This window comes from Mytilus californianus, unplaced genomic scaffold, assembly GCF_021869535.1.
Source record: "Mytilus californianus isolate M0D057914Y unplaced genomic scaffold, xbMytCali1.0.p SCAF_1, whole genome shotgun sequence".
Classification (NCBI taxonomy): domain Eukaryota; kingdom Metazoa; phylum Mollusca; class Bivalvia; order Mytilida; family Mytilidae; genus Mytilus; species Mytilus californianus.
In genome coordinates this window covers 35,704,239-35,716,392 of record NW_026262581.1, presented here as the reverse complement: position 1 = coordinate 35,716,392, position 12,154 = coordinate 35,704,239, and the positions used below count along the sequence as shown (strand labels likewise).

Sequence of the window (12,154 nt, the reverse complement as noted above, 5' to 3'; positions counted from 1 at the left end):
TTGTGCAATACTGTGCAATTGAAAATTTCTTGCTATTGCACAATACTTATTACTGTAAATTCAGAAATTATTGCGATGTTTTTATTATTGCGAAAAATGCGACAGGGTTATAATCGCAATAATTTAAACTCGCATTTTTACATTTTTTATATGAATTTAACAGGATTTTTCTCAATATCGCAAAAATCAAAATCGCATTTTAGTCTAAAATGACGAAATCGCAATAATAAATGCACGCAATAATTTCTGAATTTACAGTATATAAAAATTTACACATCCTGTTTGGTGTGTATCTCCTACCATATCATTATTATTTGCTTTTAAATATAAATCAGAAATAACCAACTTAAATTGAAAATTTTAAAAGAAAAAAAAAAGGAAAAAAAGAAAAAAAAAGAAAAAAAAAAAAATCCCCCCCCCCCAAATTTTTTGAACCCTCTTATGATTCATCACCCCCAAACTCAATCCCAGCCTTCCCTTTGTGGTATGGTACCTTGTCGTACAATTTCAGAGAGATCCATACACTTGAACACAAGTTATTGTCTTGAAACTAGAAAAATGCTATAATTCCTAAACGTTTCAGGCAATTACCCCTGAACTCAATTCCAGCTTTCCCTTTGTGATATGAAACCTTGTAGTACAATTTCAGAAATATCCAAACACTTACACTCAAGTTATTGTCATGAAACTAGAAAAATGCTTGTTTTTTGCCCCTTTTTTGGCCCCTAATTCCTAAAATTTTGAGGCAATTACCCCCAAAATCAATTACAGCCTTCCCTTTGTGATATGGAACCTTGTGGTACAATGTCAGAGAGATCCATACACTTACACACAAGTTATTGTCTGAAAGTTACAAAAATGCTTATTTTTGGCCCCTTTTTGGCCCCTTATTCCTTAACTGTTGGTACCATAACCCCCAAAATCAATCCCAACCTTCCTTTCGTGGTATTGAACCTTATGGTAAAATTTCATGGAGATCCATTCACTTAAACTAAAGTTAGAGTGCGAAAACCAATGTGTCTTCGGACGACGCCGGACGACGCCAGAAGACGACAACGACGACGACGACGACGACGACGACGACGCCAACGTCATACCAATATACGACCAAAAATTTTTTAATTTTTGCGGTCGTATAAAAAGGTCATAATTGATTATCATACAGTCAAGTTATTCAATGATCAATCTGAATTCTAGTCCAAAACCTAAACATCATATAGACAATGTGGGTTTCAACTGGATCAGTGGTTCAAAAATCATTCTTGTACAAATGATGGATGAATACTTATTCCAGCTTATAGCATCAGCTTAAATGTACATTGTCCCTATGGAAAAAGCTAGCTTATAAGTATAGTTACGATCATTCTCCTCATGTCTTCTCTTCAAAGTTAAACATCCAAATATCTGTAAAATTTTCAGCAATATATCAGAACAATCCACTTGTGAGGCTGAAAAATTGTCGAACATAGTCTGCAAGTTTTCTTTTTTTATACAAATTTCTTTGACATCATCATCTAAAAATAAAAGTAAATTCATTGTTCATTAATTATTTGGCATTTTAAACTTCAAGACAATATTACATGCATAGGCAGGTAAGCAAGATTAGACCAAATAATGGAACATTAAACAGTCAATAAAAATGAATGAAGTTAAATTGTAACAATCTGAACGAAATGGCATTCAGGATTAATCTTGATATGATATATCACAGGTGGATGGCTATCAAACATCCAGAGGTTCTTCTTTTAATCACACACAGGACTAGTCGGAAATTGCTTTGAAGTCTGGCTCTCTTTTTATGACTTGTTGGGGCTGTCAAGATGTAAGAGCACAGTCCATATAAAAAAAGACTTGGGGTGGCAAGTACCTGTCTATAAATCGTAAGAGATCCATTTTCAAGGCGATAATTCATACATCATTCAATTCATTTTTCGTTTTACCCCAGAAATATGTAAATTTTATTCAAGTACTAACCCCCTTTAGCACAAACTAAAGCTTTATTTCCATCAACCCACTTTTTTCAGCATTATACTTTAACTCTGAAAAGGATATTGTGAATTTGCGTTATCTTCTCACAGTACTTGTATGCATGAGAGCTAATTAATAGCAACAGGTTGACATGCGCTACATCTGCACATGGTAGATTAGATGAAGAGCAAAATCTCATTAATATATGCAGGTCACCAGGATCATATACATAAATTAACTCCCATCTTTCAATGCATACAGAATGAAATAAAACAGTCAAGTGAATACTTGTTCAAAGCGAAGGGACAATGCAAAAGGGTTGAAATGAATAATGATTTCATTTGTGCTACAGAGGGTTAGTACTTGAATAAAAGTTACATATTCGTGGAGTAAAATGAATAAGGAATACAATGATGTATGATTTATCTACTTAAAAATTGATCTGCTGAGACAGAAACTTGCTGCGTCATTTCTAGGTTGGCAATTTCCCTTTTTTCTATAAGGACTGCACTGGGACACACTGATGTCCCACACCCCCAGAAAGTTCTAAAAGGGCTGTGAGACTAATTCAGGATGAAAACAATTATTGTGATATGAATATGAACACACTTTGTACTAGACCTTCATATTGAGCTGGTATCTAAATTTGTAAACAAAGAATTCTGAAATATCATAATGGCCATCTGCATTAGTTAGATCATTGAATCTTATAGCTGATCTAATCAAACTGTAGACTTTAAGAATTGGTATTTGCTGCTCGTAAGTCGAGCATGTCCAATTTGGAGTAGAAGCAGCTTGATCAGCTTGGAATCTCTTTCTGTGGACTGTTAAATACCACCTCTACTGTTGATTATGGAAAACAAGAAGACCAGAGTTGATTTTAATATTGATGCAATGAAAGTACAAAACTGTATAATGAATCAAATCAAATGAAAATTGTTACCTTCTTCCTCTAATAAAAGTTTTAATATACAATAGGCTGATCGTTTAATCTCATGGTTGTCATGGTGTTTGTGTAGGCTAGTAAATACTTCATTTGCAATATTTACATTATATTCATCCAGCATCACTTGGTCTAGAACTTCTTCTGCAATACAAATGTACACTACAAACAATTTCAGTCACAGACATTTACCTTTCTAAAAGAATTGACTAACTTAATAAAACAAGAGACTCTAAAGAGCATGTGTTGCTCACCTGGATCTATGTGCATTTCCAACATTGAACAGATTTTGAATTGACTAAAATATAATCATGACTAAGATCTCTTTTTGCTGATCTTGTGATTATCTTTTCTTGTTTCTGTTTCTCTCTATATATCTACTGTAGACTTTGCCAAAAATACAAAAAACTGGTAAAAAATTCTTATTCTGGGGCAATAACTTCTATAAGAAGTGAACTGAAAATTTTGGTGTTGTGGTTTGTAGATCTTGCCTTGCTGATCCTTTTAGTCGTTCACCGTTTTTCATTATCTTCTATATAAGTTTTTGTCCATCACATAAGAAGGGTAAAAATCATCCTTTAAGGGCAATAACTCCATAAGGAAACAAATGACAATTCCAGATTTGTTGACCTATTTATAGATCTGGTCTTGCTGATCATTTCTGCCTGTAACAGTTTTTCTTTAGCTAAACTGCTTCGCCGAGCGCAGCTGGATACGACCACAGAGGTCCAACCCTGAACAGTTGGGGCAAAAATGGACACAATATTCAAGCTTGTTATAGGTCTGAATTTGGATAGTAATTAAATATTTGACACATTATAGGTTTCTTACACAGAATAAATGTAGTCAAAGAACTTGAAATTGGTTATATGACTTGAATTTATATTCAATTGAATATTTCATGCTGTTGTGCAATACACGGTGCTGTTGTGCAATACTTAGTAAATCTGTTTTAAGAGATCCATACACTTAAACTAAATTTATTGTCCGGAAAACAAATGTCTTTGGACGACGATGACATGATAGCAATATACGACCGCAAAAAAATTTTGCGGTCGTATAAAAAGGTGTAAAAATTATCATAATTGGGCAAAATCTCCTATAAGAGTTCAACTGATAATTTTAGCCACATTGATATATTTGCAGATCTTGTCTTGCTAATCATTATTGCTGTAAACAGTTTTATTTATCTAATTTTGTTTTGGCCAAAAATGAAAAAAAATGGCTAAAACTGGTCATTAAAGCCAATAATTTCTCTTTAGGCCAGGTGAGCTAAAATCAGATTGAGCAACTTAAACCCACAAAAACATGGGTTCATTCAGGTACCTTGGAAGGGTAAGAGTTCTTGCTCCACTAGCGCCAACCATTGTGCTGTACATTGCATGTGAAAATCTAATGACAGTCGTATGTGTTCAGTTGATGCAGTTTTATTGAAGTTATAATTTGTACAGTATTTACCTTTTCCCATCAGCTTTTCTATTAGATTAAGAGCAGATACTTGTAATATCAGATCTGTCTTATTTTCATGTAGCACTCTTACAATATGTCTGAAATTTGACAAAAAATATAAACTGCTAGATTTCAGCACATAACAGTTTTAGAAGATTTTCCTTTTTCCAATTGTTTAGATTAACATAGCAAACATGAATCAACTCTCTTGCATTACATAAATAAATAATATGCATGTTATGTAAATGCTTAATAGTTCGGTGCACTTTTAATCCTTTAATAATGCTCTTCAACTTTGAACTTTATTTGGCCTTTTTAACTATTATGATTTGAGCGTCACTTTTGTTGACGGAATGTGTGTTTGGTGTAAAAATTTTAAGCCTAGTATCTATGATGAGTTTACTCCTAAGGGTCTTTCAGCATAATGTTAATGTGATCCTATATTGATTGAATGTAATGTTATCTGAAATGTTTTACTTATAGATTATGATATGAATGTGACCATGTTATGGTATTTCAAAATTTCCTGTTGAACAGGATGCTACATGAAACTAGTCAGGAGAACACTGGTCACCTTCCCCTACCCCCGTCTATGGTTGATATAAATATGCAGAAAAGTCTGATAATGAGTAAATATATGCTACTCTGCACAAGATATTTTTACCTGTAAGTATCAGCTGATATCAAACTTATCTGCAAATCTTCATTTTTCTCAAAAAATAAATCTAATAGTTGACATCCAATCTGAAAAAAGATGATTCCTGGTTTATTTTTTATAACATTAACTATTTCACATTTAATAAGTAGCTTAATTTCCTTTGCTTCCTTTTTACAAAATATAACATAGAGAATTTAGAGGAAGGAACTATATAAAGCAACCATACAAAACAGACAAAGTGTATCAGTTCAAACAATTTATTTTTTTCAATGTTAAATCAATTTTATAAGTTGGGCATCAAATTTTATGGATAACACATTTATTGAAGACAACAATTTTTTTTAAATTCCTCAGAAAACAATGAATTAAAATCAGTGGCTGCAAGGAGCTGAAATTACTAACTTTCATTCCTTTCATTCAAAAGTAATATACTAACAGTAACAAGTGGTGTATTTTGTAAATGAGATATAAAATGCCATAACGATCACATTAGAATACAAAACTGTGAAATTTGCCAATAAGAATCAATAATTGCCTCTGGTGGCTATGTTTTTTGTATAATCAGAATCAAACTAGTATAGATTGTACAGGTTCTTCTCTAGCTAACATCATTCCTGCCAAAGATATCTGCATTGGCCCACTGATTTTATAGTAGAACATGATAATGTGATTTTCCTTACAGTTTCAATAGTAACTATGTTCTACCTATTCAGCCAAGTTTGCCAACAGATGCTCCAAGAACCATACGTTTATTGGGAGAAAGGATAGTTTTAGTAGACTTACAGCCTAAAGCTAATAAAGCAAATATCTACCAAACAAGCATCTGAAACTACTCCTTTCAGAAAAGTTAAATATAAATTCTTCTCTATTATGAATGAACTGCCCAAGGCCATCCTTAAAAAATTCTTTGTTTGATGTTGTCTACCCATGCCCTGTAGGGTTGGGTGGGTAGGTGTAATTTATTTTTTTGGCCAACAACATAAGTTACATGTTTTAGAGAAGAAATCTATGTTAGAGCAGGAAAAAATCTTTAAAAAATTTTGAAACGATTTGTCATAAATTTTTTTCGGGTAGGCTGCTTTTAAGTTGGGTAGGTAGGCAACATCAAACAATTTAAATTTTGTTTTTGGCCTACTATGAAATTATATTTCATGTCAAGTTGTAAAAGATTGTTCTTCTTGAATGTGCAATTCCTTGTAAGCATGTAAACACATTCCTAATAGTTTGTATATATCAACTCACCGCTTGAACAGCTATATCATCAGGTAAAATTTCCATTGCTTTCATCACAACTTTGTCTATCTTCTTGGCAACAAGAAAATCTTGGAAGTCATCTTCAATTTAGAAAAAAATAATTCTTATTTTTATTTTTGTTTGCTCCATGGGAGTTTGAATCACTTGTATAATTTCATGGCAGCAATTTGAGGAGGAGGAAAGTGTAGTACATTATACATGGTACACCATTGATCTTTATTAAATAACCAACATTTCTAACACACTTAAACAAATAAAACAATGACCCTTAACATGAGCAGATTGATGAGGTGGAACCCAGTAGTGCCCAACTAATTTTTAGGTTAGCACTGCAATGGACCACATGGAGCCTAAAGCAGCCCCCAAATGTTCACTTATTTGTGTGCCCCCCTCTGTTTTTTTACCAACCTCGGCTAACTTTCAGCAAGAAACTGACACACAGTATATCACAAAGAAGCGTTCCCAAAAATTGGCAGTTTTGTCTATCCTCACCATTAAAAAACCTAATGTTCAACTAAAAGTTTGAGGTGGCTTACTTCTTTTTTACCCTTTCTGGTACTTAGAATAGCTCCTGATTAAAAAGTATATCAATATTTTATATGGAATCATACAATTATTGTGCAAACTGGAAATTAAGAAAACACAAAAGTGAAAGATAAATCAAGATTTTATCTTCATTTATTTTCAGACAGAAGTTGTGTTAATTAAATTTTTTTTAATAGTATATTATCTTTCAGAAGGGGAAGAACACAGTCTACCAGACGATGTAATTTAATTATCATTCATTATTTTATAAACAATAAGATCAAGGCTTGGACAAGTACTATTTCTCTTTTTAAGTATAACTGATCATACAGTTCTCAAAATTGTATTTCTCTTGTCAAACCAATCAACCCTTCTTACCTGGTATGATATATTCAATTGATTAAATTTGCAATTACTCCAGTCAATATAAACAATCATTTGACTTGAATTCGGTTCAATTAATTGACACAATTGATCTCCAAAGTACAAATGACTAAATCAATTCAATTGCACTTCTCCTGTTAAATAAGTCAAACCAACCATTTCTTCTTACATAACCCTTGGGTGGTCTCGTGGTAGTGTGCTCACCTCTTAGTGTGGGAGACTTTAGATTCTTCATATATACTTATCAGATTAATGTGTCCAGACTCTTCATGCAGACTGTAAGCATGCTTAAAATTAGGTACCTAATGTTGTTCTTATACAAAGCAAGCTCTATATATATATTACATTAACAGCTTCTTGTCCTGAATATGCATGTAATATTTGCTGCTGAATGTTAAGCAGCGATCAATCAATTAATCCATCTAAACCTAAAAAAGGTATATTTAATGTGTTAATAAACAAGAGGCTCTCAAGAGCCTGAATCGCTCACCTTTAATTTTTTGCTAAAATCTTTCATCAATGATTTTTTTTGCTTTTCAATATATATTAATGAGTGGCTTAAAATGTTCTTTGTATCTGTCATATTTTCTTCAAAAGCAAAAAAATGCATTTTATCCCTATTTTCCATTTTAGCCATAGTGGCTATGTTTCTTGACGTACAAGGAAATAAAATACAAAATTTATACTAGATACTCTGAAACTCATTCAGCCCAAGTTTGGCTGAAATTGATTCAGCAGTTTCAAAGGAGAAGATTTTTTAAAGTAAGCAAACTAGATGAACAAATTGTGAAAAATTGTCTTAAAAGGGCAATAACTCCTTAAGGGGTCAATTGACAATTTTGGTCATAGCAAACTTATTTGTAGATCTTACTTTGCTGAACATTTTTGCTGTTTACAGTTTATCTTTATCTATAATAATATTCAAGATAATAACCGAAAAACTGCAAAATTTCCTTAAAATCATCAATTCAGGGGCAATAACCTAAAAAATCAGATACCCGATTTGGCTGATAATTTCAGGGCAGGTAGACCTTGACCTAATGATTACTTTAACTTCTTGTCTGATTTACTCTAAATGCTTTAGTTTTTGAGATATAAGTCAAAAACTGCATTTTACCCTATGTTCTATTTTTAGCCATGGCGGCCATGTTTTCTGAGGAAACAGAAAATAAACACAAACTTTATTCTAGATAACCTAAGAATCATTCAGCTTAAGTTTGGGTTAATTTGATTTAGTAGTTTCAGAGGAGAAGATTTTTTAAAGTTAGAAAACATGATAAACAAATTGTATAAAATTGTCTTTAAAGGGCAATAACTCCTTAAGGGGTCAATTGACAATTTTGGTCATGTGAAAGTTATTTGTAGATCTTACTTTGCTGAACATTTTTGCTGTTTACAGTTTATCTTTATCTATGATAATATTCAAGATAATAACCAATAAACAGCTGCACCATGAGCACATGATACACCCGTCGTTTTTTCAAAGAATAACATTCCCATAACTCCTAAATGTCATATCAGAAATTTATAAAAGAACTAAAGGGAGCTCACATCAATAGAAATAAAGCAGTCACCAAATTTTCATGAAAACTGCTCAAAGCACTTTTGAGTTATTGTCTGAAAACAGGAAAATCCCCCTTTTTTAATGAATAAAACCCCATAACTTGGAAACATAAAATCTAAAATTTATATAAATCAAATGGCAGCTCATTTCAATAGATATAAATAATTCATCAAAGTTTCATGAAAACAGCTTAAAGCATTTTTGAGTTATTGTCTGAAAACTGGAAAATCCCCCCTTTTTTAACGAATTAAACCCCATAACTCCGAAACGTAAAATCTATAATATATAAAAAACGAAAGCGAGCTCACGTCAAAAGATATAAACAATTCACCAAAGTTTCATGCAAATTGGTTAATGCGTTTTTGAGTTATTGTACGACATGTGGACGACGGACGGATGGACAGACAGACAGACGGAAGGAGGGACAACAGTATACCATAATACGTCCCGTAAACGGACGTATAAAAACTGCAAAATTTCCTTAAAATTACCAATTTAGTGGCAGCAACCCAACAATGGGTTGTTAGATTCATCTGAAAATTTCAGGGCTGATAGAACTTGACTTAATGAACATCAGATTTGCTCTAAATGCTTTAGTTTTTGAGATATAAGCCAAAAACTGCATTTTACCCCTATGTTCTATTTTTAGCCATGGCGGCCATGCTTTTTGACGAAACAGAAAATAAAACATATACTTTATTCTAGATACCCTAAGGATCATTCAGCTTAAGTTTGGTTGGAATTGGTTTAGTAGTTTCAGAGGAGAAGATCTTTGAAATAGTTTACACCGGACGGAGGACAACAGACGCAAAGTGATGGCAAAAGCTCACATTTCCTTTTAGAAAAGGTGAGCTAAAAAAAACAAAAAACTTTTTAAAATGCATATACTAAATTTATAGTTTATCCTCATGCAAATTTAAATTAATGAAAGGATGACAACTAGGTTTTAGATCCTAAAAGCACAACAAAATATTTAACAAAAGTCACTTGTGAAAACTTTCTATTCCATTCATAAAATTTCTGTGAAAAACTTCTGGTCTTACCATAATGAAAGTGTTTCTTGATGTTTGATAAAGCCAAGATGACATAACCAGGATCTGACCAACTCTGTAATGTATTGATAATAGAATGGCCTAGTTTTAAGAGGTTTTCTTCGTTTTTTCCATAATTAATCGGTACAACTTCAAAGCTACCTAAAAAGTCAGGTGATGCTGGATCAGTGATGATTTCACGGCTTGCAAAATGGTCAGGAAACAAGTGTTCCATGGTTTCATCATCTTCTTTTATTATCCTGAAATGTGGAAGTAGAAATACATCAAAAACTGCAGGCTCTAAAGAACTTGCATCACACCCCTGGAATTACAAAAATATTGACAATAATTATTCTATCGTTTAAATTTGGTAGCAGCTGCTTTTAATGTATTTTTTTGGGTCGGGTTAAAAGTTTGGCAGGAATTGGGTCTTTCAATTGACTTTTTGGAATTTTCATTCAATAGAATATTTTTGGTAAAGTAGAGGTCATATCAATGGCAGACAGGTCTTGAAGGTTATTGGTTAATTCATCTTATAGGGGATTATAAATGGGTCATTTAACCAAATTTCAATAACAATACTTATTTTTCGATTTATGCAATTTGAGCAGGAGTTACTTCCCTTTTGTCTCCGTGTTGGAGGTCTAAATGCACACAATTCCTTCATAAACATGATAAATCAGCTAAATTTATCTTGGAAGTCATCTACTGACTGCTAGACTATAGAAAAAGTTGTTTTCTGAACAATTTCATTTTCTCTGATCATTGCTTAATTCATTACTTCTATTTAGTAAGGATCTCTTATCAGACTTGTTTGTACCACATGTTTCAATTGGTTTAGTCAAATAAAAAAATCAATTATTTACACCTTAAAAATTACAGCCAAGGTAAATAACACAAACTCAAATAACATCATATTAAACCTACCTATTGGCCCATTACTTGATTATTTTAGATTGTTTTTATTTACTATGGATTCATTAATATTCATTGGATATCAATTTTTGTGGATATTGATGGGTACAGGGGAACCACGAATTTAAATGTTCAACGATTTACAAATTTTCTAAAGGAATATATGCAGATTTTGTCAAAACCACGAAATTAAATATCCACGAATATGCAAGTTTTCTTCAATCCACGAAAATTAGTACCCACGAAAATAAATGAATCCACAGTAAATTTTGTGCTCGTGGATTCCTCCTTCAGGTAAGTTAGTAGAGAAGTGGTTTACAGTATCAGAACTCCCATGTTAAAATGGATAGAAGATTTTCTCCCATCCCTCACACAAACAGTCATTATTGATGATGTACAATTAAGACAAATAATGTGACATCTGGTGTACCTCAAGGAACAATTTAGGATCCTATTCTGTTCCTAATGTATATAAATGACTTCAGTGAATACATCAAACACAGCACTCTAAGATTTTTTGCAGAAGACAGCATCATGTACAAAACAATACAAAACAAAGAAGACACACTAATTGCAAGAAGGCATTACACCAGCAGCAAAAAAGTAGAATGACTGGCTCATGCCTTTCGACGAAGACAAGTATTCAGTCATTCAGAAAACAACAAAGAAAAATCCAATAAAATTTGACTATCTTCACCAACATGTACTGCAGAAAGAAACATTGACAAAATATTTTGCTGTTACAATTCAAACAGACTTAAAATGGAACAGAACAAACATTCATCAGTCACACAAAAGTTAAACTTCAAAAAGATAAACTTAAGTTTAAGGTCAATTCAAAAACAGTTAAAGAAAAAGCTTATATATCACTTGCAAGACCAAAGCTAAAATATAGCAGCTGTGTCTGGGACACAAATAACAAACATATCAACTTGAAATGGTACAGCAATGAGCACAGAGCAGCTAGGTACACCTGCAGCAGATACCATTACACCAGATCAATTACTGAAATGCAGCATACTCAACTGGACAGCTTTAGAGAAATAGCAAATAAGAACATGTATCATCTTTTTCTACAAAATCATACACCATCTTGTACTGTAGCCATATACCCAACAAATTTGCTTATCCAAGACAATATAATTATCATTGATATGGTCATAATTATAAATTAACTGTTTATAAAACTTTGAGTTTTTCGAAATACTAAGGATTTTCTACCCCAGAAATGGATTACCTTACTAGCTGTATTTGACAAAACCTTTCGGAATTTTGGGTCCTCAATGCTCTTCAACTTCGTACTTTGGCCTTTTTAACTTTTTTGATTCAAGCGTCACTGATGAGTCTTTTGTAGACGAAACGTGTGTCTGGCGTACAAAATTTTAATCCTGGTATCTATGATGAGTTTATTCACACAATCATTCTAACAGACCTATACAAGCCACTAATGATTCATACAAATA

The 12,154-nt window shown here is 32.6% G+C and overlaps 1 protein-coding gene across 1 annotated transcript; it reads right to left on the bottom strand.

The window, feature by feature from the left end:
• Positions 1–1,308: 1,308 nt before the first annotated feature.
• LOC127719980 (uncharacterized) lies at positions 1,309–11,799 on the bottom strand. The gene is made up of 7 exons (XM_052226401.1): positions 11,779–11,799; positions 9,789–10,098; positions 6,261–6,352; positions 5,025–5,104; positions 4,370–4,458; positions 2,912–3,055; positions 1,309–1,514 (listed from the first exon to the last, which is right to left on the bottom strand). Exons 1-7 carry the CDS (start codon positions 11,797–11,799, stop codon positions 1,309–1,311), a joined length of 942 nt encoding a protein of 313 aa, XP_052082361.1.
• Positions 11,800–12,154: the final 355 nt, after the last annotated feature.